Source organism: Podarcis tiliguerta (genome assembly GCF_965153285.1).
Source record: "Podarcis tiliguerta genome assembly, chromosome: 5".
NCBI lineage: Eukaryota > Metazoa > Chordata > Lepidosauria > Squamata > Lacertidae > Podarcis > Podarcis tiliguerta.
Genome location: NC_139538.1, coordinates 51,792,441 through 51,818,373, shown reverse-complemented (window position 1 = coordinate 51,818,373; position 25,933 = coordinate 51,792,441). Strand labels below are relative to the sequence as shown.

Genomic DNA, 25,933 nt, shown 5'->3' with positions numbered 1-25,933 from the left:
ATTATTACAATGAGCTCTCTGTGAAGCTGCCTTGAAGAGTGGTTTGGACACTTCAGCTAGTGCAGATGTTGTTTCTTGCCTATTGACATATTTGAGTTGGCTTGCCGGTGTGTCACATGTTCTGAAACAGCTGCGCTGGCTGCCAGTAGACTTTTAACCCTTACCAAAGGCAGTTTCTCAGTCTCACTTAATGAAGTATAAGAATGGAATGGTGTAGGAGAAAATTATTTATGAATTAAATGTACATTCCCCACTTTCCCCCTCCAATGGGCTCAAGATGTTATAATGTGAATGTCACAACAACGTAAGCTATGGTATAACAGTGACTGGCTTAAAGTCACTGTGTGAGCTACACAGCTGGAATGAGGATCTGAACCTGGGTCTTTTAGGTCTAAAAGACGAACACATTAATGCAGCACAGCACACCATATTAAACACACTGGCTCTCAATGCCAAAGAATTCAGCAAGGAGTGCTCTAATACTAAACACAACAGGCCACAAGAACATAGTCCTTTTTTAAAGTCATCCAGGTCGATAGCAATCCCTTGCTTCCAGTGGAAGTGAGTTCCACAGTATAACTGTGGAAGAAACCCTTTCTTTTAATCTGTCCTGAACCTTCCACTATTCAGCTTCATCGGATGCCCTCGAGTTCTAGCATCCCGCGACGGGGAGAAAATCTTATCCGTGCCGCGCACAGTTTTATAAACTTCTATCACGGAACCCGCTTCGTAGCCCACAAACAAGCGCAGGATCATTCAAACCGCCGCCTAACCCGCTGAGCAGCGCTGGCCTCGAACTCCCCACCACCAGACCCGCTCTAAGCGGAGCCTCCTCGCGCATGCGCTCTTCGAACGTTCGGCACCTCGAAAGCTCGGGACTGACCCCGCCCCCTCCACCCGCCTCCGAGACGGGCACCTTCGCTTCCGGACACGTCCGTGCGCGGGGCGCGTCACGTGACGCCCTCCATTTCCGGCCTCGCTTTGCTGCCTGGCTGGGCGCTCCTTGGGGCTCGTTGCCGTGTGAGGAGAAGCCGTCGCCATCATGCCGGTCTACTTCCAGCGGCCCGAGAACGCCCTAAAGCGGGCGAACGGTGAGTGCGGAGCTCGGGGGCCGCTCGCCAGCGGGGCCGGGGGAGGGCCCGCCTCCGCGCCCCGCCCGCGCCCCCATTATGCTTAGTAATGGAGGCCGAGGCCTAGGCTCCCGCCACGCTTGGGAGGCCCAGGCACCCACCACGCTGACCGCAGCACGGCCTCGCCCTCCTCCCCGCGCTCTCGCTTGGGGTAGCCGTCCAGCCGGCCCCGTCAGGCACGCAGCGGAGGTGGAAGGTGGTGAAAGGGACGAGCCGCCCTGTTCGCTCTTTAGATACGAGGCCTCTCCGCTCCTCGTGGCGGCTCTCCGGACTCACTTCCTCCCGTTTGAGCCCAGGCTTCCGCGCGAGGGGGTGTGAGCGGGGAGAGGGATGCGCCTGGTTTTCCCTCTCCCTCTTTCGTCAGAAAATAAAACACATTTTTAAAAAGTGCCTCCCTAGGCAGCGCTTGTCTTCAATGGCTGTCGAGTTATACCTGTTCCCAGTGGCCACGCTCGTCACAGTTTATTATCCCACCACCCCCAATCAATAAACAAAGGGCGGCTTTTATCTCGCGTAGGCGTCTTTGGGTTTCGAAAGCCCTCTCGCCCTTAAAACTCGTACCTTCCCTACGTTTCGTCAGGAATTATGGCCGGCGCCAGAATCCTGGTTTAGCTCAGTTTCCCAGTGGCGCCGATGACAAATCTAGCCACAGCGCTGCAGGAAATGGGCGCTCATTCTCCGCCTCTATCTTCCCCCCTCCCCCCTTTCCCCATTTTCTTTTAACCATTAAATTAATATCGTTCATTTTGAGACGCCCCCATAGCAGGGGTGTCCAAATATTTTTCAAAGAGGGCCAGATCTGATGAAGTGAACATGCATGAGGGCAAACCAAAGTTGTTGACCTTTTTTAGGATTGAATTTGTTGAGCCTTTTAGGGCTTTACCCCAGGATTAAATCGACCAGCAGGCCAGATTAGGGCCCCCAAATAGACTTTGGACATGCCTACCCCAGAGCATGCGCTGCCTGGTATGATGTGAAAGTAAATATTTGGTCTTTTTCAGAGTTCACATCACATCTGATGACACAGAACTAAGCATATGGAACAAAGGTTACAATTTGGACAAGAATTTTGTCCTGTTTTTGCTTCCCAGTGTAACTTGGAAAGTTACTGCTAAGCAGCTGCAGTAAACAAAGAACCATTATTTAAAGGAGTTACTTTTAATTGTAACACTGTGAAATGTCATTGTGAAAACTTAAGACAACTGAACAAGATGGAATTTCATAACAGATTTTAAAGTTTTTAAGTGATATTCAGGAAGTTTGTTGTTATTGTGCTTGATACATCCCATTCCTCCCCTCATCCTTTTCTTTGTCTTTTATGTAGCACACTGAAAATTCCAGTAACACAGCTCACTGTATTAATATGTAGGGCAGCAAACACACCCACTTTAAAAGCTAATTTAATAACCAAAATGCTGTTAAGAACCAGTTTTAAATAGTAGGGCTGCCTGTTACAGTAGACTCAAGCCAAATATGTGTGAACATACTATAATTTAATTAAAGCAGGTTATATGTACCTAATAAATACAAGTAAAGTTTGATAAAAACCATTACTGTCAAATGGAATGAAATCTTGAAATTTCAATTAATTTTTTTAAAAGTTTTTTTTTTTTTAAATCATTAACATGCATATTACCATTATGTGAATTATTCAAATCTGCTTGCTTGATTTTTCCATTTCCTGCATTCAGGCTATTCAGACTTAACACCAAATTATGGTTTGATTTCTAATGCGGTCTTGCACACTTACTCCCCGCACATACTTCACCCAGCAATTGCCTAATCCTTGTTTGTGGCAAACTAGGGTTTGTTGCTATGTGCACACAATAATTTGCCTGTTGGACAAAAGTAAAAATGATGGTTTGCTGTGGACAAGGATAGGAAGCTACTAATCATGGCATGCAAATTAAGTGGGAATGTACAATGGTAGTTCTTGTAATATCTAACCATGGGGTTTGCTGTCATGTTGGAACACATACTTCATCTATCATCTGGCAATTAGTTAAAAATATTGACAGAATACATATTGTTAAAAAGCTTCATTGCATTGGATGCTATATGTTACTAGCGTATGAATAGTGAATTCAAGAATAAGTGGCCAGGATCTTAATATTGACATTGTTTTGGGATTCATAATTTTTAATGTTTTTTTAGAGCCAATAATCTCTCAGACAAGAAACTTGAAAATGTATTAATTTCAAAAGTCAAAATGTGATTTAAATAATTTAAAAATCTATTGTTTGAAATCAGGTTTCTTACGTTGAAAATAATACATTTCTTTAACAAACATGCCATATTTACTGGTATTTATAGCAATAAATAGTTATTTGCCACTAAAAAGGGTTTTTATACAACCAAAGAGCATAATTCAGAAGCTTTGGCCATACAGCCCACATGCCTTTTGTGCTGCAAATTTATTTTGGCTTGGAGAGGAGTCAGATTTCTGTTTGTCTGTAAACATACAAGAATAGTAAGCAAGATTGTGTACTGGCTGTACTTGCACTTCAGGATAACCCAGGCTTTCTGGTTTACTGTGTTCTACTGAGAATGCACAGCATGTTGGTGCACCCTGCTCAGTTGCTTCCACTTTGCCTCCCTGGTGCAAGTGCAAGTCTTGGCTTTGTGTTACATACAAACCAGGGATCATGGTTTGTTTCTCCATTGCAAGCCATGATTGCCAGCCATCATGAACCAATGGTTTGTTGTTGCTTCCTTATTATATATATATATCCCTGTAATACAAAGCCAAGGTTTCCTTGTTTGTTTAGCCATGTACAGCCAAGGAAGAGTGCAGCAGGAGCAATCAGGCAGCAGGCACCAGCTCATTGTTCATTCTCTGTTAACCATAATAATCCAGAATGTCATTAGCAGATTGGGGTTGACTTTTAATTCCACATGCATGGCATCAGACTGTAATAAGTATTTGTAACTTGCCAGAAGCAAGGTATGGTAGTTCTTGGAGTGTCCTCATGAGATGGAACATAAGTGTTCATCTGTTTTAGTTTGTAGAGTCATAGCTATTCATATTTGAAACTGAAGATATTGCAGAACTCTTATAGCTAAAGGACAGAAATGACAACAGTTTGTAACTACAAATTGTATCACTTTTCTCGTTATTCTAGAACACACAACAATGCTTACTAAAGGTTTAGCCAATCTTTTGCAACCTTTCCTTTTAAAGTGAAACAGTTTTACAAAGAATTGTTGCCACTTCACCATATTTCTGTTTTTCCTCCCTAGAGACTTACGTAAATAGCTAGTTTGAGCTATCAGAAATGGCTGACTCAAATCGTTTATAGTATTAGTTTCCTGAAATCCTTTTGAAGCATTGAGAATTTGTGGGCAAGTTCACAAAAGCTGGTGGTCCACAAAAATGTTTTCTAGTATGCTGATACACATTTTTTTCAAGTAATTTTTGGCTGTCAGTATTCTGCAAAGTATAAAATTAGACTGCTCTCCCCATTTTACAGTTGTTGCTCAACCTGATTCCTTGGAGGTGATTACTACTTTCAACAATAGTATGGAAATGGCTCTTTATAGCAACTTTCCTCTGTTCCACTCTGAAGCAATATATTTATTAAAATGAAAGTACCTTATTGCAGTTTGTATTAAGAGTCATAATTTATTTTTCTCAGAATTTCTTGAGGTTGGGAAGAAGCAACCTGCTCTTGATGTTCTCTATGATGTTATGAAAAGTAAAAAACACCGAACATGGCAAAAGATCCACGAACCGATTATGCTGAAGTACTTGGAGCTCTGTGTGGATCTCCGCAAGAGCCACCTGGCTAAAGAAGGCCTATATCAGTACAAGAATATCTGCCAACAGGTAAAGGCTCTGAAAAGTGTTATCATATTAATAGTATGTTGTTAAAAACAAGCATTATAATAAAGTATATGTTTCTAGATGTTTTAGAAAAATGTACCTGATGGTTCTGTACTATATATGTGACTATAAAAGCTTGATAGGATTAGAGATCAGGAGCATATATCACCAATAGAACACTTTTGAATGAATTGTAGCTGCAGAAGTCAATTGTTCTCAGATGCATAGCCACACTTCATTATACTGTCATAGTTTTATATTTATATCTGTATATATTTTTATATAAGTAACTTCACCTCAAGTCTAAGCAAAGTTATTTATAGCCGTTCTAATTCTGATACAGGTGAACATCAAATCCTTGGAGGATGTAGTTCGGGCTTACTTAAAATTAGCAGAAGAAAAAACTGAATCTGCCAAAGAAGAGTCTCAGCAGATGGTGCTAGATATTGAAGACTTAGATAATATTCAGACTCCAGAGAGGTAGGTAACAGTGCTATGATACTTTTTGTTTGAAGCTTAATTTTGTATTATGCATAAATATTGAAAAACACTGATGAACTAATTTATGATTTTGGATGCAAGCTGAGTTCTTTTGGCAGACTTATGTCTGACTCAGTCAAATCAACTTTCACCTTGATGTGGAAGACTAAAACAAGAATTGCATTCCCGTGACTTTGAAAGATGCTTTCAAAGAATGCTGTTGTTGTGTCATTAGAATTTCATTGTGCTTCCTGATATGCATCTTGGCAAGTGAGAGGACATGATAAAAAGATTGTGTAGAATAACATATTCCTTTTGTTTCTTAATTCTAGTGTTCTCCTAAGTGCTGTGAGTGGGGAAGACACTCAAGATCGTACTGATCGGTTACTTTTGACTCCCTGGGTTAAATTTCTATGGGAATCATACAGGCAGTGTTTGGACCTTCTCAGAAACAATTCTAGAGTGGAGCGGCTTTATCATGATATTGCACAACAAGGTAAAATCTGTTTGTTTGTTTGTTTTGGTAAGACATATGCAGTCACTTTTTAAAGTTCTGGAATCTCTTACTGATTGCCTACTTCCAGCAGGTGCAGGGGTGAGCATTTTGTTCTTTAAAAAGAAAATTAGAAATCTTTGGTTAAAGTATTTTTTATAGTAACGATTCAACTATTACCTGACTTTTTATTAAGGACAGTAAAAAGCGTATTTTAAAAGATAAGAAACCAAAGTGTAAATTTGAGTGTTAGAAAATATTGTCAGTTTGAACTGCTGGTCTGGTTAGTGCAGCACAGTAAGTCAACCTATGTCTTGCCAGGACTGCATGAAACAGGGTCCCAGAGAGCTGTTGGCAACTGCTTTGCTGTTCCCTCGTCTTTTTACCTCTGTGCCATTCTGAACAAAATTAAGGTTTGATTTAGTGTCTGCACCTAGCTCATGGTTAAGTGGTTAGTGAGTAGAGCTTAACCATGAGCTCATATTTGAATAGCATGCTAATCCAAACCTGCATGGTTCAATGTAGTGAGGAGTAAAAATGACTGGTGAGGAGCAAAGCGGCTGCAAGCTAATCTCCAGTAGCTCACATTTGCACATGGTTCCAATAAGCCATACTTCAGTTTATTCTGTTGTGTGAACAAGGCCAAACTGACTTTTTAACTGCTTCCAAATGCCATAATTTTATCTTGCAGCTTTCAGGTTCTGTTTGCAATATACTCGTAAAGCTGAGTTTCGCAAACTCTGTGACAATTTGAGAATGCATTTGGGTCAGATCCAGCGTCATCACAATCAGAGTACAGCTATCAATCTCAATAACCCAGAGAGTCAGTCAATGCATTTGGAAACCAGACTTGTACAGTTGGACAGTGCTATAAGCATGGAACTGTGGCAGGTATGTAATTACACAGTTATTGAGGTACTGACAGTCTCTCTTTCTGTTGCCAAATTCTTTTAAGCTTTACCTTCTGTTTTGTGCTTTAAGGGATTTGGTTATTTAGAGAGCTGTACATAAATAAGCTAACATAAATTTATTTATTAATAAAGTTTTCTGGTAAAAGTGTGCTTAGGCTCAGAACGTGGGACAATGAGCTTACCAGTACTGGGGAACTGTTTCTGGTCAGTGGACCAGATTTTAATCTCCCCTGCAAGCCACATTTGACAGGTGGCTGAAGCCTGTCAATCACCTGGCATCATAGTGACATCAGGTGCCTGGTTGATGAGTCTTCAAAGCACAGTGGGGTATTTTAAGCAGCTCTTTGTAAAACAAAACAAAACCCTGTGCTGCTGTTTACAAAGGTCAATCAAAGAGCCCCCATCCTGTTCCTTTGAAATTAAACAAAATGGAGGTATTAAGGAGCAGTGCAAGGATGTGTACAAATGGTGGTCAAACAGCTCCCATAATATTGCTTCAAAGCTTTACAGACAGAGGGCTTGAGCGCACTGCTGAGAGGGGGAAGGCTCAATTGAACAGAAACTATTTCAACCTCCCAGTTGTCCCATTTGTCACGTTACCTGACCCACAATTGATATCATATGGGTGGGTGTGGCTTCCCCGAGATGTCCTGGCAGGCAATGCTTGGTTTGTGGGCTGGAAATTCCCCGCTTAGATCTATCTATCTATCTATCTATCTATCTAATAACATGTATTTATTAATACACCACTATTCTGGCAGACCTCACAAGCTAGGCCTGTTACTTTACATTGTATGAGGTTTCTATATATCCCTCCCCTCCAACTTGTTTGACATACAGTTGTAGTGTAACATGATTTTTTTAAAAAAACTCCTTTCAGGAAGCCTTCAAAGCTGTGGAAGACATACATGGATTATTCTCCTTGTCCAAGAAACCACCAAAGCCCCAGCTGATGGCAAACTATTATCACAAAGTTTCTACTGTCTTCTGGAAATCAGGAAATGCGCTCTTTCATGCATCCACACTTCACCGTCTTTATCATCTCTCAAGGGAAATGCGAAAGAACCTCACGCAGGAGGAGATGCAGAGGTAGGAAAACTTTTGTTTGCGGGTGCATTTTTAAACTTAGAAATAGCATCAATAGTGTATTGCAAATGGTTGGAAGCTGGATTTAAAGCTTGTCAGTTAGGCCATTTTAGGTATGGGATCTAGAATGGAGGCTAATGCAATTCAACTGCTTAAATCTTCTGTCTGTAGGATGTCAACGAGAGTCCTTTTGGCCACTCTGTCCATTCCTATAACACCTGAACGAACTGACATTGCTCGTCTTCTAGACATGGATGGCATCATTGTTGAAAAGCAGCGGCGATTGGCAACTCTGTTGGGCCTCCAGGCCCCACCTACACGAATTTCTCTCATTAATGATATGGTAAGCAACATTTCATAAAACATTTCTATGTAGTTTGCATCCTTGATTAAAAGGAACTTTAGTAAAACTTAGAATGATGTGAATAGTAAACAATGTGATTGAAAATTAAAAGTTTCATTTGTTACCTACTTTCTCCCTCCAGTCCCAGTCTAGCTGCAGACTACAGCAGCAACTGGAACTCTTTAGTGCTGTCCATCTACAGTGGGGCATATTTTATGACTTTGGCCTTGCTCCTCCATAAGATCTGTAAATGTGACATTCTAGGTGTTTTCAGCATTTGGAGATGTATGCCCCGTCACATTAATTGCACATGAAGAGTATGTTTCTTATCTATCACATTTTTATTATTTTTTTAAAAAATTGTATTTTAGCTAATCCTTGAGATGAAACATTAAGTGTTAAAGCTTGTTTGATATTTACCGTTAAAAACATTCATGTCTTATAGGTGAGATTTAATGTTGTACAACATGTTGTCCCAGAAGTAAAGGAACTTTATAACTGGCTTGAAGTAGATTTTCATCCACTGAAGTTATGTGGTCGCGTATGCAAGGTAAGTCCTGAAATTTTATTCAGAAGTATGTAATTTCTGTGTAGTTGACAAAATTCACACAAATGTTGTGAATATAGTAGATGTATGGTATTTTTAAAGTGCTTTTTGTCTCCAGGTTATTTTATGTCACTATTAATAGCATTCCAATCTGTTTCTAGAATTTCTAACTGCATGAAATGCTGCTTGAATTTCCATTCATATAAATACTACACATTTAAAAGCAAAACCTGGTCATGCAAATGGAAAATGCCCCTTTGCAAGAGTAGGTTCCTAGTTTGTATTTTAAGTGACTAATGGATGCTTCTGATTTGAAATGTCATTGTACAACCAGAAAACAGCATTAACGGTTGCTTGCAGTGTATTCCTGTACATGTTTACAGGGAAGTAAATCTCACGGTGTTCAAGTGGACTTTTTGCCTAATACATGTGTGCTTAAGGTTGTAGGCTTAGCTGACATATATGTAATTCTCCAGAGTTGTACAGGGTGAAGCACGTTTCATTGTCTTTTTCTTACTATTTATAAGAACAAAGATATTTCTAATGTGCTAGATAAAAGGTGAAGGTAAATTAGCAGTGTGGCACACATTGTCACCACTGTCAGTCACCTTCGAACACAACTTAATACACATTGTGTTAGAAACACTTTAGTGATTGAACTAAGTAATGATTTTGTGGCCTTAAAACAGGAGGAGGTATATTGGATTAGAGAATATATTGGGTTGAAAAAGTTTAAGGACTTGCCTTAATTTTCGCTCCCTGTGTATTCCTGAGTATACCCTCCTGTGTGCATGTTGAGCCCAAAAGTCCCTAGTTTTTGGCTTTAGGCATTCCCATTTTCTTGCTAATTGGAAAAATATACCTCTTTAATATTGGAGAAGATTAGCATGTTTCTGACATGTTATGGAAGCTCTTTAAAGTGCACTTTGCTATGCAGAATTGACTAAGCTAACAGACAAACTACGAGAGAAGGACAAAAAGGACTTCAAAAGAGTCTGGGAACCATTTACAGTTTATTTGCAGAAACAACAGAATGGACTGGATTCACTGACAGGATTTGAATAAACTTTCACAACTTCATTGGAGTAACAGATATTTTAAAGAAATGATAAGGGATTTTATTTTTCTGTAGGAAAAGCAGGATACGATAAATAAAACTAAATAACTCAGCAGAGGGGGAGTAGAGGAAGTCCAGAGGAGGGGAGGGAGAATAATTGCAAATAACATGATGAATGAGATTTGTATCATTAATTGTTATAAAATTCAATCAATATTAAAAAAATAATAACTACTGTGAAAAATTGGAGGGTTGATGCAATTTAGTGAGGAAAAGGTATTGTCTGAACCAGCCATGCTATCTTACAATCTCTAAATAATTCTGTATAGGTGTTGAACTGGGTAAGAGACCAATCTGAGAAGGAACCAGAACTGCAACTGTATATCCCCCATCTTCAAAATAACACCATACTCAGGCTGCTTCAGCAGGTATGATTGCAAAACAAGAATCTTCAAATTGGAAGGTGCAGTTGGAGTGAATGTTGCATAATTCCTAAATCCATCAAGATTCACTCAACTGCACAAGTGAGGAGCTTGGTTGTGACTCTTAGGGTATTCTTAATGCCCTATTTGTATAAGTTTTGTTGAGCGGTATGGGTGGGGCACCTAAGGAGCCCAACCCACAGTAGCCCTGCTCAAGGACTTGGTCAATGGTTTTTTCCACTCCTCTCTTCCCCCTACGCATTCTCCACGCTCGCTGAAACTGACTTGAGGTGGTGATAGTGAGGAGAACCACTAGAACAGCATGCAGAGGGAGGAGAGGATCATTGTAATGTTTCTGCAGATGGTATATTCATCAGAGTGCATTGTTGAATTCTACCCTATAAGTTGTGTGTTTTACTGTTTTGTTGTAATGCAAACTATCCTGGTATCTCATGACTGGCAAGGTAGTGTGTTTTTTTTAAATAGAATGTTCTGTTCCTATGTATCTTTTAAGGATCACTTAGTGAAAGATATAAGGGGCACCCGTAATTTAGTTGCACCTGTATGTAGTAGATATTGGACGTGTTCCTTGATTGAACTCTGAAATCTCTTAAATTAAACCTTATATTTGTCAGTTCCTTTTGACTAAGAGCTTATCTGTATCATAAGGAACATGGTTCTCATACACTGTTTTCTGTAATGTCTTCAAGTTCTGCCCATGTGATTAAAGCATATCATATAGGGAATATATTACACTTGTAATTCTTGTTTAATTAAGGAGACATCACTAATGTGACACATAACCATGTGGTCTGCTGTAACTTGACAAGAAGATGCAGTTACCAAAGAGTGGTGTTGGTGCAATGCCATTTTGAATAATGTATGAAACAGCACCAAAGAACCACATGCAGCAAACTACTTTTTTTCCATATGCCCTATGGCCCTGCTCATTCAAGTGAACATGTGTAGGATGTGGGATTATTTCCATGTAGAGAACCCCCACTTCCAGTTATATTGTTTGTATAGTCACTACCAATGCACAAATATGCACAGGCTTTGTATATGTGGCCTCCTAATGGTGTTTACTATTAGTACACGTGTGTAAAGACTACACAGGTGACTGAGCGTAAGTTGGGGCTGGGCTTATTGCTTGACTTCTTCTGCATGATGGCTGTCTGGATTAGGCTTCTGATGCTTAACAGAAAACACAGACAATGTTGCTGTGCTCTGAATAAGCTACAGGAGACAGAAACATTGCCTGGGTTACAGATGTACAAGGCGTGGGTGATGGATCTACCTAGTTAAATAATAAATTCTTAACACAAGGCATTTTTAGTGCTTGATGTTTCAGTTTTCCAAATGCACATGTCATTGACCTGTTTCCTTTACAGTGGTAAGCAGTGTTATTTCTGATGTGCTAAAGGAACAGTTGAAGGCTAATTAGCAGCTTTAATCCGTTGAGAGACTGCTGCCAGTCTCCTTCACACATAGTTGCTGCTTGGGAGAGTGAGTAATTCCTTTGAATAAACGCTTGACAGAAAATGTGAAGTGTTTCTTAAATGTGAATGATTATTCACTATTGTTGATGGTTAAGCTGTTGACTTAAGTTAATTGAGCTCTTAAAAATGCTTGTACAATATTAGGATGAATAATTGGAAAGAGTTGAATATTCATGTGTTACGCAGGTGGCCCAAATTTATCAAAGCATCGAATTTTCTCGCCTGACTACTCTGGTTCCTTTTGTTGATGCTTTCCAACTGGAACGTGCAATAGTAGATGCTGCCAGACATTGTGATTTGCAAGTAAGTGCAGTAGCGAAAAACACCAAATGTTTATACACATTTCTGTATTTAGATAAATCTGATTAAAGCTTGTTTAGTCAAACATAACAGTCACTTTTGTCTTTTGAATTCCAAAAAATGAGTTTCAGCACATTCTTCAGTGGTGGAGTAACCCACTCTAGAATAACCTCTGGCCGGTGAAGAGAATGAACTTTTTCACAAGAAGTCCAACAAAATTTCCTTCACCTGTGCAACCTTGAGTGGTTGGAGTGAGCAAAGATTGAGCCATACAGCAGTCTTTCCCGACTTCTCTGTACAGCTTGGTAGTAGTCCAGCTGCTCCTGACTCCTGGAACAGCATTCCCAGAAGAGTGCAGAACAGAAAAGTCCAAAGAAATAGTTGAGGCTGCCATATGCAAGTGAAAGTGCTTGGCTTCTCAAGCAAGACTTCTCTGATTCCCAGTCAATATGTTTTCTTGTAAAATGGTTGACTTTTAGAATTCAAAAGCTACCTTTCTGGAAATATAGTTAGAAACTGCAACAGTTACAGAGCAGTTACAGCTGGTGTGTGTGTGGAAACAGACAAAGGAACTGAAGCATCTAAAGCCCTGCCAGGTTTAGGCAGAAGGAAGGGTAGAAGGAATGTCCCCCCCCCCCCTTTCTGACTTTCTCTCTCTTATGTTTTATGGAAATAAACTAAATTAGCTCCAGGGCTGACATAGTTTGTCCCTGTTCTATGGTTTTATTGGGGGAACACAATGTGTTTATGTAAGGGGCACAGGGGTTTCTATGGTGACGGCCTTACAAAATCTGACCTCCCTCTCCGAAGGCAGGCATCTCTTTCTGCCATTGGAGAGGAAGATTTGAAAAATCCTATAGACCCTGGGACACCATTAGTTTAGATGCATCAGTTAAATCATGGTTCTAATCATGTAGCATTGTTTCTAGTTGAAGTACTTGGAGCTTGCCAACTGCAGTTTTTATATCTTAGGAGAGGTATTCCCTCTGTGTGTAAAATAATTAAGGATTCTGCCTCTTAGAAAATGCTTGCTTAGCTACATGTGTACGTAATCTAATAACATATTTTTTAGATTTTCTTTCATCATATCATATGCACATTTAATTGATTACTGAACTAAATCATATGATAATTTAGCTAAGATTTCTTTAATCAAGAAGTAATTTCAGTTTTTAAGTTTATCATTTGATTTGAGTACAGTTCAGAAGTCTGTTGTATCTCAATGTTAAATGGCAGTAATATAAGAAAAAGAGCTGGTAAGACAAAATTTATAAACAGCTGTGAGAAACTATCCTAAACATGCCCTTAATAATGAATTTCTGAATTACTCTATCTTAGGTTCGCATTGATCATACCACTCGAACACTGAGTTTTGGGTCAGATTTGAACTATTGCACTCGGGAAGATGCCCCTCTTGGCCCTCAGCTGCAAAACATGCCATCTGAGCAGATCAGGAGCCAGTTGACAGCTATGTCATCTGCCCTTGCAAAGGCTCTTGAAGTGATTAAGCCACCTCACATATTGGTAAGTTGTAAGCTTTTGATACATCTTTAAAAGAATACTGATGCTTTATGGGAAACGTGGTATGCTCAGTCATGGTTTGAATATTTCTTCTCTTCCCTCCAATGCATGTTTGACTCCCCTGTTGCCTGTGTTCAAGGCACATGTCACTGCTGATGCACACTGCTTTCAGCCCTGGAAGAGTGCAGGGTGGGTTTACACTCTCGGTGCCTCGGAAACACACACACACCGTGTACATGGGCGTTGCCTGTACTTACATGCATTACTTAAAAATATTTAGTGCTGGCATATTTATTCCAATACATATATTTTTGAAGAATCTGTTCTGAGATGCCAATGGGGGAAAAACACAAAAGAACCTGCATTAATAATTCTGCAGAATTCAGCAGTGCTTTACTCTCCCATTTGTATTTTGCATTTAAATGAGTTTTTGTTGTTCTGCCTTTAACCGTTATGCAGCTAGAGAAGGAAGAGCAACACCAGCTGGCGGTTACAGCTTATCTAAAAAATTCAAGGAAAGAACATCAGCGTATCCTTGCTCGCCGTCAGACTATTGAGGAAAGAAAGGAACGTCTTGAGAGCTTGAACATTCAGCGTGAAAAAGAAGAGTTGGAGCAGCGTGAAGCGGAACTCCAAAAGGTTCGCAAAGCCGAAGAGGAGAGATTGCGTCAGGAGGCGAAAGAGCGGGAAAAGGAGCGCATTCTGCAGGAACATGAGCAAATTAAAAAGAAAACTGTTCGTGAACGTTTGGAGCAGATCAAGAAAACTGAGCTGGGAGCCAAAGCCTTCAAAGATATTGATATTGAAGTAAGAAGCTTGTTGTTTCCCCCTGACAACTTGTTTATTGTAACCACTAGTGACCATACACTAATGGGAAGTTTATATTGTAGAAAATATTGTATATTGACCCACAGCGCCACCCGCGTCCCTTTTATCTGAACATTACAATATTTTAATAAAATGGATTAAAGGACTAAAAATAAAATAAAACCATAGATAAGTGGGGAAGCTGCATTAAAATTAAAAACAAGAATGTGTGTTTTTCTCAGAAATGGCAGTTTTATTTTTATTCTTTAACATCTAATGTCTTGACTATAGGATCTTGAAGAATTGGATCCAGACTTCATTATGGCAAAACAAGTTGAACAGCTGGAGAAAGAAAAGAAGGAATTGCAAGAGCGTCTGAAAAATCAGGAGAAAAAGGTATAAGAAAAAGATGTATGGTTAATAGCTGAGAACTAGGTGGAGAAACAACATTTATTGATGACCTGTGTGTGTATGTTCCTTTTACACATTTCTTTAGATTGACCATTTTGAAAGGGCAAAACGCTTGGAAGAAATCCCACTGATTAAGAGTGCATATGAAGAGCAAAGAGTCAGAGACATGGAGCTTTGGGAACAGCAAGAAGAAGAAAGGGTGAGGTTTCTGAGAGTACTCTGGTGTGACGTAGTTACTTAATATTTTCTCTCTCTTAGTTTCTAGAAATGAACTTCTCAGCTGATTATATAATTTATGCAGTAGTAGACAGTGTTTTAGAAATCTTTGTCACATGAGTAATGAAGAATGAATGATGTTTGGATATATTGCAATTAAAGAATCTCAGTCTGTGCTAGAACTCCAATTTTGCCATAAAAGAATGGAAATCTTCTGACTGGAATAAATTGTGTAGCTACACCAAGTTCTAATGTAAATCATTAGAATGCTTTGCAGCTTGCAGTTGTGTAATAGTTAGAATCTGTTTGGGAACAATGAAAGCCATCATTTTAACTGTAATCAAAGTGATCATAGGGTTTATATAGACTTTGTACCCAAGCTCTTTTTCATTATACCATTGCTTAACAATAATAGGCCTACTGGGGTTTTCCTTTAACTGGTCTGCTAAATTTTATTGGCATCTAGACAGTTAAAAAAAAAAAAAAGAGTCATGTGGTGCCCATAAATTCACAAAAGACATTTGAAACAAATTGTATGCATCACTCTACTACTGATTTGGTTTTGTGTATGTCACAGATCTCAACTATGCAGTTGGAACGTGAGAAAGCCCTTGAACATAAGAACAGGATGTCAAGGATGTTGGAGGACAGTGATTTCTTTGTAACTAGGCTCAAAGAAGCGAGAAGATCAGTGTATGAGGTAAATCTGATTTTTGTGTTCTGACATATATGAGATTACTTCTGATCAGAACTTTATAGAAAAAGGAGTGAGGGATGGCAATGGTATCCTCTCTCCTTTGTCATTTTAGCATGTTAGTGTCTGTGCCTGTTTTGATATGAGAGGCAACAATATTACGCTTTGCATCAACAGAGAGGTGTCCTTTCTGATAAAATAATCTCTCATAAAAAGCTTTATTTGTATCTTCCTCTTTGTTTATTTCATTTGTATCCTCTCCTTCCTCCAAAGACATTGGAGAATTCTCCCAATTTATAAGTTGTTTCTAAACTTCTCAAAACAGTTGTTTTACATCTCTGCGGATGTGGATTCCAGAACTGTTTAAAATCATAGAGTTGAAAGGAACCCAAGGGTCATCTAGTCCAACCCCCTGCAATGCAGGGATCTCAGCTAAAGCATCCATGACAGATGGCCATCCAACCTCTACTTAAAACCTTCAAGGAAAACCTTCAACTTAAAACCTTCAAGGGAGGTCCACAACCTCCCACTGTCGAACAGCTCTTACTGTCAGAAGGTTTTAACATACGTTCAGTCTGAATCTCCTTTCTTGTAAGTTGAAGCCATTGGTTTGAGTCCTACCTTCCAGAACAGGAGAAAACAAGCTTGTTGCATATTCCATGTGACAGCCCTTTAAATATTTGAAGATGGCTATCATATCTCCTCTTAGTCTCTCTTCCGGGTTAACTATACACTGTTGCTCATGTTAAGCTTGTGGTCCTCCAGGACCCCTAGATCCTTTTCACATGTACTGTTAGTAAGCCAGGTGTCCCCCATCCTATATTTGTGCATCTGGTTCTTCCTGCCTAAGTGCAGAACTTTACATTTGTTCCTATTGAAATTCATTTTGTTATCTTGTGCCCACTTAGTCCAATCTCCTAAGGTTATTTTGAATTTTGATTCTGTCTCCTGTGGCATTATCTACCCTTCCTAGTTTCATGTCATCTACAGATTTGATGAGCATTTCTTTAATTCCTTCATCCAAGTTGTTTAGAAAGGCGTTGAGCAACGGGCCCTGGAGTTGACTTTCTGTATAGCTGCCAAGCTACAATTAGTCATTAACACATAGTTGGAGTTCATGTTTGAGCATTCATCCTGTAGGTTGCCTGTAACATGTCTGGAGTTCAATGTATTAATATGTATTTTAGGAAAAACTTAAACAATTCCAAGAAAGATTAGCAGAGGAAAGGCATAAACGCTTAGAGGAACGCAAAAGGCAGCGCAAAGAGGAAAGACGCATTGCTTATTATCAGGAGAAAGAGGAAGAAGAACAAAGATTGCAAGAAGAGAAGATGCTTAAAGGTAAACACTAAATAAAAGGCTATTGCTGAAAAAACACCCTTGATCTTTGCTGTGTTTCCAGCAGTATTTATTTTACTTATCTATATATAGATGTGCCATGGCTGCCATTAATTGAATTTGAATTTCATTACTTGTAAAAATAATAATGGGTAATATTCAGTGTTGTCCGTCTACTAGTAGACTAGACATTGTTTGTGGAATAGATTCCCTCTACTAGGCCCACCCAATATGATCTGGAGAGTTTGGAGACGGCATGGGGGGCTGTGGGACAGGAAAGAAAAATGAATTCCCATCATACGACCAGAAGTCTGCTTGCACAACATTGACCCATTAAATTTTAAGCAGACATGAAATGCTGTGCAAACAAAATTGGTAAATGAGAGGACATATGATAGACATTTCAAATATAGGATGGAAAGTCACTCTTTCTGCATTAATATTTTGGGCAGAACAAGAAGAAAAAGAACGTGCAGAACGTGAAAAACGTGAGGAAGAAATGCGTGAATATCAGGAACGCGTCAAAAAACTAGAAGAGGTAGAGAGAAAGAAACGCCAAAGAGAACTGGAGATTGAAGAAAGGGAACGTCGTCGAGAAGAAGAGAGGAGGAATCTTGAAGATCCGCTTTCAAGGAAGGTAAATTCTATTTCTGATAAACTGACGTTTCTAAGCAGAATCCAGCGTTGCATGAGCAGAAGTCCTGTGCAAACAACAGGACTTCACTTCTCTCTTTTCCCCTCTGCAGACCACCACAAGTCTGCAAAATCACCTGTGGAGAGTCCCTCAATCCTTTGAAGTATATTTTGAAATGTGGAGGCCTGCTGGGTGGGGGGAGGACAGGAAGGTGAAGTCTGTTGCATGAGGAGAGTTTTGTTCTGCTTCTGCACAGATAGCGTTGGATACAACCCTCCAAATTCCTCTATACTTAAATAGGGAATAATTTACATCAATAAAAAGTATATGTGAAAGAACTCTTCAAATTCAAGAATTCATATTTAAGGGGGGAGCTTTTAACGTACAGCTTTTGAGTGGACTTCAGTTTTGTGCCTTGGTGCTATGGAAGAGAAAGTGATTCCACCTTCTTGCAGCTTTCTATGGCACCGTCCAGCATGTTCTGGAGGGTCCCCTGACTCACTGCAGCTGAATTTAGCAAGTGCTGGGAGGCTACCAGGGTTGGGGGTGTATCCGAAAAAAACAGTCCCCTTTTCTGTTAGCAGATGCACAAGGGCACCAATAAATTAACTGTCAACTGGCCTTTTAGTATCTCTATGATCAAATGATGACTATGAAATAATGTAGTATGAAGTTGATCAGGAGGGGGAAGAAGGATCAGGATCCTTTGGTTGGTGTTTGAGTAGTTTGCAATAGATTGAGTTTTTGACCGCTGTTTGTCTTAACAATAGCAGCAGCTTAAAAGGTTATTTTACCTAAATTAGCTGGCTGAGAAAGAATGCCCAAGGATGTGGTGGAAAACAGGAGTGGATTCTTGTATGAAGATTCCCAAGCTTTCTTCTGTTACTTATCAAAAAAATCCTGGGCTAAGCATGTGCTCAGAGACAGTCCATTCCTTAAATCTTTGTGTATGTCTGCCCAGTTGAGCCACTATTTTGCACCAGTCTCTAGTTGGCTGAACTTGTGGTATTACAGTCATCCTCATGTTGTGTTTACTTCAGGTCGAGCATTTTCAGGCTGCGTCCCACGGCGACCCGGAAGTACAAGAAAGGGTTACTTCTGGGTTTCACTGCTCGCGCATGCGCAGACACTCAAAATGACACCACGTGCATGCGCAGAAGCAGCGAATCGCGACCTGCGCAGATGCGGGTTGCGTTCTGCTCAGGTTGCAAACGGGGCTCCAGAATGGATCCCGTTCGCAACTAGAGGTAGCACTGTAGTAAAAAAAACCAAGTAGAAGAGCCTGCATGCTCGAAATTTTCCCACAGCTCAACTACAAAGAGTGTTTCCATTTGGTTTGTTGCAGCAAAGTAAACTGGTCTACAAAAGCTCATGTCATAATCAATTCATTAGCCTTTATGGTGCCCCAGGAGTCTTCATTGTTTTTGTCTTAATTGCTTTATATTAATATTATCTTTGGCTCAATCATTGCTAATCTTCTCAATGGGTAAACTTTGCACCAGAAAATACATGCATTTTGAAATTTTAAAATGGTGAAAATGTGTATATTAATTTGGATAATCTGCAGCCCTAGTAATTTCTCATTCTTACTCTATATGTAATTTTTCCAGTGGAGTATTAGAGGTGATCCTCACTTTACATATTGTAGTTGTCATGTCTGAAGGGTCCATTTGTATGTGAAATTTGGGATCTTTTCCTTTTCTCCTGCTTTTTAGGAGTAGGAAAAATGACAGAAGACGTTGCTGCCTTTTTTGAATGGATTGACTATTGTTTCCAGTTCACTTCTGTCATTTCTTCCTCTGCCATATTTTATTCTAATTTGAACCGTCATCGCTTTAGCTGTTCATTTGCTATGTTCTACAAAACATAGTGGTGGTTTCTCTTGTGGCTACATTTTGCTTTTATATGCCGTTTCTCAAGTTAGTATTCAGTACTGTACATGTCACTTGGAGATATATGAATAATTATTATTAATAACTGAGCAATTTGTTTGGGTCACATTGGGACAATTTTACTACCTATTCCCCATCCCTTTTGTTGAGCTGTAACTAATATTTCAGGTCCAGTATAATGCACTACTTTGCACTTGTCCATGCTGAATATCCATCCATATATTTGTCACATGAGGTCTCATTAAATTTGTAATTCCACAGAATTCAATATATACTTTTGTTTTTAATAACTCGTCAAAAAACAAGTTTCATTGACAGATTAGTTCATAGGTTCTCAGTTTGTTATTCCAAGTTAAAATAATGTCATGCCTATACTATTCTATTGAAATAAAAGCATGTGATATATACAAAACCACATTGGTTGGGTTCTTAGTAAGGCTACTTTTTATTTTTGATTTAAATGTAGGACTCTCGTTGGAGTGATCGAGAACCTGGTGAAAGCACCTGGAGAAGAAGTGCTGAGCCAGACTCAGAATGGAGGCGACCAGCACCACCACCAGAAAGGTATTTATTGGAATAATGCTTAAAGTGTCCACAACTTGTTAATGTTTCCTTTGTGATCCTGATGTCCTCTGCAAGGGTGAGTATTGTTGTAGACTGTGTACAAATAAAATGGGTTGTATCCAAACATTGCATGCACAGAATGCAATAAAATTGCATAAGAATAGCAAAATTACTTAATTGTTTATTTTGACAATTTATACACCGTTTAACGCAATAGCCTCTAAGGAGTGTACAAGGTTGATTTAATAAAGATAACTATCCGTTGAAAGGATAAAATCAGAATTCTAGAATAAAGTCTTCAGTACATGCTGGACGTTCAACAGGCAGAGGGCCAATCTGAACTTAACTGGACGGGAGTTCCATAAAATTGGGTCCACAGTATTGAATGTACATCTCCTGGTGGATGCAAGTTGTGTGTCTAAGCCATGAGGGGATACTAACAGTGACTCTCCTGAAGACCTCAGGGATTATGTGGTCCCTAAATATATCCTTGATCCAAGTTGTTAAGGGCTTTGCAAATTAATACAAGAACCCTGTATTACATTGAGAAAGCAACCAGCCATTTGAATGAGAACCTTAGGTGTGCAGTTTTTCACCCCAAGTGAAGATTTGGCCTCTTAACCTTTCTCCAATTCATTTGGTTATCAAACAGAATTTATAAGTTCAATGACGTATACTAATTTCTTATGTTTCCTAGCATACGTAGACTTTTGGTTAAAAGTTTGTAAGTTCCCGGCTAAAGTTGGAAGAGGGCACCTGAAATATAGTTGGATAGGCAGCAGCAAGGAAAGAAAAAAGATTATTTGTACACCTTTTACATTGATCAGAACTCTTAACAGAATTGTCTATTTTTTAATATTTCAGCAACATCCATGCATCCTGACATTCCCTTTGAAACATTTCAACAGTGGGCAGTCCCCAATGAAGTAGTTTTGTTAGTCCTGTTGCGCAGCCAGAAGTACTTGTGCTAACAGAACTACTTTGCTGGATAAAGCTCTCTTTTTATAATTATCCATCCCTTGTGACACCATTGTTCTTTAGTATCTTGTTACATATGATGTTTTATTTATCCTCACCACTCCAAAATGTCAAGCTGACTACTCACAGGTTGTATGTTATTTCCTACATGGAACAGATTTCTTTATGGGAAATAACATGTGATGTGGTGTAATTAGTACTACTGTGTAGGAGTAAATATACCAAATGGCTTTCCAGACAACTGAAAACAAAACTTTTATATTCAAAATGCACGATTTTTCTATTTAAACAGAGAGTGGCGGCGTGGAGACCCACGTGAGGATGAAAAACCTTTACGAAGAGATGATTTGCCTCGGCGTGGTATCTCAGCAGACAGAGTAGAGTCTCCTCGTGAAGCACTAGAAGACAAAGTGCCGAAGCAGGATGCTGATGAAGACAAAGGTCCTAAGAAAGTTCTGGATGATGACAGAACAAGTTGGCGCTCAGCAGAAGACAAGGGCCCCATGCGTGGCTTAGATGATGACAGGGGCCCCAGGCGCGGGCTGGATGACGACAGGGGCCCCAGGCGTGGTCTGGATGATGACAGGGGCCCCAGGCGTGGTCTGGATGACGACAGGGGCCCCAGGCGCGGGCTGGATGACGACAGAGGCCCCAGGCGTGGCTTAGATGACGACAGGGGCCCCAGGCGTGGCTTAGATGATGACAGGGGCCCCAGGCGTGGCTTAGATGACGACAGGGGCCCCAGGCGTGGGCTGGATGATGACAGGCCAAGTTGGCGCAACACAGATGATGACAGGGGCCCAAGGCGTGGGCTGGATGATGACCGGGGCCCCAGGCGCGGGCTGGATGACGACAGGGGCCCCAGGCGTGGGCTGGATGAAGACAGGGGCCCCAGGCGTGGGCTAGATGATGACAGGGGCCCCAGGCGGGGTTTGGATGATGACAGACCAAGTTGGAGAGCTGCAGATGAAGATAGGCCTTCCCGGCGTGGGCTGGATGATGACAGAATTTCAAGGCGTGATGAAGATAGGGGACCATGGCGTAACACAGATGAAGATAGAATTTCAAGGCGTGATGATGATCGTGGACCTAGACGTGCTGGTGATGATGACAGAGGTCCTAGACGTGGAGATGATTCTAGGCGTGGAGAGGATTCCAGAACTGGACCTTGGAGACCATATGGTAAACCAGGTAAACATACAAATTGGAGCCATTCATTTTGTGTTCTGAGAATAGCTAGCATACATTCTGTTTTAAGTTTGCACAGAAAATGCTTTGCATTCTGAGATGACTGCAGCAAACTGAAAAGTACCTCATAATGTTTCTATTGAACATTGTTTGAAAAGTAATGACGGTAATATAAGAATCTAAAGGGTTACATAGTTGCAAGTCAAAAGCCAACAAGTGCCAAAAGGGCATAGAAATTATATCCATTTGTTTCCACTTCTTTACATTGTTGCCACTGCAGTGTAAAAAAATTGATTCCTTTGCTGATTATTGAAGGTATCCCAAAGTGCAGTTCTTGTACTTTGATTGCTAGATACATTTAAACAAATGACTGAAAAATTGAGATGATCTAATAGGTAACACTGGTTCCAGAATTAGTTGGGTGCAAGTGTACTGGATAATTACAAGGAAAAAACACATCCTCTTTTCCTTATTCAAGGAAATCATAATAAAGCACATGTAAACATGAAACAAGTTATTCCACATTGTATTTCATTTATGCCAGATGTGTTCCCATCCCAGATATCCATAATAGAATGGGATTTTGCATGTGGAAACCTCAGTTGTGGTGTGGAATCATAAGAAATAGAATACAAACTACTTACTTGCTTGCATGCATGCATGCATGAATGAATCTTTATTTGTGTCAGCTATCAGCCATAGCAATAAAACAACCATACAATATACAAGGAATAGAAATAAAAAGTAAATTATATAAAATGCATGAGTGGAAGCTCCACATTCTTACACTATTGAGATTAGTACACCTAAGTTCAGATATTTCGCTGTCAATAGGTGGTTGGAGAGAACGAGAAAAGGCTCGTGAAGATAGTTGGGGCCCTCCACGAGATTCCAGACCTTCAGAAGATAATGAATGGGATAAAGATCGTGATGAGAATGAGAAGGACCGTGAACCTGACAAGGACCGTGACTTTGATCGGGAAGATCGTTTCAGGCGTCCTAGGTTTGATTTCATTACTTTTAAATTGTGTGTAGCTTGGGTTTCTCCTCCCCAACCCTTATGAACTGGGGTAAGGCCCCACCACAAAAATCTTTGGGATATTGGGCATCACAGTTTGGGGCACTTGAACAATTTTGAAGTGGTAGTAAGTAGCCAAAAGCAGAGTTGTTGTTTTTTGTTAATTTGATGAGTTTTATGTCACCAAAATGTGCACTTGAGTGCTGCGAGCATTAGTTGGAGAATAGTTTGCAATGTTTTTACCCACAAATGTTTACAAATGCTTGTTTCTTGGAAAAAATGATTTTTAATAGTGCTTTTTTTAAAAAAAAAGTTTTGTTTTGTTCCAGTAACAGTTTGCATAAGAGTAGCTTCTGGGTCGTATGGTTGATTTTAATTCATTCCCTGGAATGTGGAGTTAAATGCTTTTTCTTATTACTAAAATATATTTTTATAACTAAAGAGATGACGCTGGCTGGAGAAGAGGACCAGCTGAGGAAACCTCTAGCTGGAGAGAGTCAGGCCGTCGTGATGAATGGGACAGAGGTGGCCGTGATTCTCGAGATGACCGGGGTGGCCGTGATCTTCGAGATCGGCGTGTTGAAGACAGGGAAAGGAGAGGGCCATTGCCCCTTCCCAGAACAGATCGGGAAGAAGGTAGATTTGTTTTCTGTAGCTGAGTACCCTAAATACAGCTCCCTTTCAGGAAAATACAAAGGAAGCACACTTACAGTATATGTCATTGCATAATTGTGCAAATAGGGTCACAGTTGAGAACACTTGAATATATTTTTTAAAAGAAATGAAATTTGATGGTGTAGCAAGATATGATTTAAACAGGTAAATACAAAAGCCGTATTACTTCTAAAATGTTTTTTCTACTTAAAAGACTTGGAAAGTATTTGCCCTTTAGCTTTGAACCTTCTATGTATTTAACATTGTTGGTTACAGTAAGTATTTTTTTTCTATTCTGGGTCTTCAAATCCATAGCTTATCAGTTAATCAGACCTTCTATAAATCATATTAACTTCTCATTCCAAAGCTATGTGGAAAGATTCATACATGATCCCGCCCCCTCTTTTCTTTTCTTTTCTTTTTTAAAGTTCTATTTTTGGACATTTTCATCACGAGTTTATGTGTGTCTCTTGCGAATTTCTATAAAGCTGTTTTGGATGGCCTGGATTCCAATGTCATCAAACTTTTTCTCTGGATTTGATGGTAGTAAAACTTAGTGAAGGAAGCATAGCCATAATACTGTCTTTCCCCCATTTAGTGAGCTCATGGAGACGTGGCGATGACAAAAAGGAGGAGCATGAAGAACGGGAAATTGTTCGGAGACCACCTGCTGCTGCTCCTGCTGCTCCAGCTCCCTCTGTGTCAAAAGAACGAGAAAAAGATGGTGAGAAAGAAAAGGGGGCCTGGAGAACAGAAAAAGACCGGGACTCCCTTCGCCGCACTAAACTTGAAGCTGATGAAGATGGGTGGACCACTGTGCGACGTTAAGTTCAAAACCTAAACATGGTTTTTATGTTGGTGTTTAGCATTGATTGGTAACAAATTATAATATTGGTGCTTTAACACTCTGAATTGGAATTCTTTAACAAAATTTTCTAGGTAATGTGAAAGCATGAAACTCTTACACGTGTGAAAACTGATCATGCACAGAACTTGCAACTAAAAGTCAGAAATTGAATACTGGTTACCTGAAATTTCAAATGTTGTATATGTCACAGATCACTTGGTGGTAAGAAATAAAAAATATGAACCCAGTAGGTATCTTTGAGTGGCATGTATATCTCAATCAAAAAGAAATCAATTTTTATTTTAAGTAGCTCTTCACCTGGAAATCAGTATGGTCTGCAAAGTGTACATTTAAAACAACATTTCTAGTTACATGAAGTGATGGCTTTGTAAGACTACTGCCTAAAATAGATATAAGCAAACACTTTCTATTTGGGTATTTTGATGGCAAGAGGTGTTTTTTTCTGATGGTATTATACAAAGTCAGTATGTTTTGAGTTGCATACGATAAATGTTATGGACCTTTTAGCCACACGGGTTTTTTTGGGTAGATTTTCTTGAATGCATATACTTATCAAGCCATTTTGCAGTCTTTGTTCTCACAATGAATGCCAGCACAGCAGTCTCAAAACAACAAATAAGGCTTTTAAAATGAAAGTGTTTGAGAACAATCATACTGCTGAAGTTTCCGACCCTTGGCATATAGACTTTGCTTTTTCTGTTCATGGATAATTCATGCCTTTTGAAGCATTTATATATAGTATCCTATTTCAAGTATGTGGTCTGGAGGAACTGCTCACTCTTCCCTTCCTTCCTTCCCAATTTCTTGTCTTATGGGTAAGTGCTTTACCTTAAACCAAGTGCTTTGTAGTATGGGCTGGGTTGACTTCAATTTTGAGGGCAAAGTAGTAATGTTTATGATTGTTTTTAATTGAAGCCAACACAGAACTTGCTACTATGTGTTAACTTCAGTGATAAATAAACTTAACAAAATAAGGTGCTTTTTTGGTGTGGCTTCTTAATCGTTGCAGCTTGTGCACTCAGTCTGCCTAGAGTCAAGGTCCTTTCACCATACTGGTGA

At 39.8% G+C, this 25,933-nt stretch overlaps 1 protein-coding gene across 1 annotated transcript; it reads left to right on the top strand.

Moving 5' to 3' along the window:
* Positions 1-904: 904 nt before the first annotated feature.
* Positions 905-25,848, top strand: EIF3A (eukaryotic translation initiation factor 3 subunit A). The gene is made up of 22 exons (XM_083441148.1): positions 905-1,091; positions 4,766-4,956; positions 5,297-5,433; positions 5,766-5,929; positions 6,618-6,817; positions 7,718-7,926; positions 8,095-8,266; positions 8,712-8,816; positions 10,200-10,298; positions 11,978-12,094; positions 13,430-13,615; positions 14,072-14,419; positions 14,711-14,815; positions 14,916-15,029; positions 15,624-15,746; positions 16,928-17,081; positions 17,531-17,715; positions 20,071-20,168; positions 21,439-22,337; positions 23,169-23,337; positions 23,795-23,988; positions 24,605-25,848. The coding sequence occupies exons 1-22, from the start codon at positions 1,043-1,045 to the stop codon at positions 24,832-24,834; spliced, it is 4,248 nt and encodes a 1,415-aa protein (XP_083297274.1). The 5' UTR covers positions 905-1,042; the 3' UTR covers positions 24,835-25,848.
* Positions 25,849-25,933: the final 85 nt, after the last annotated feature.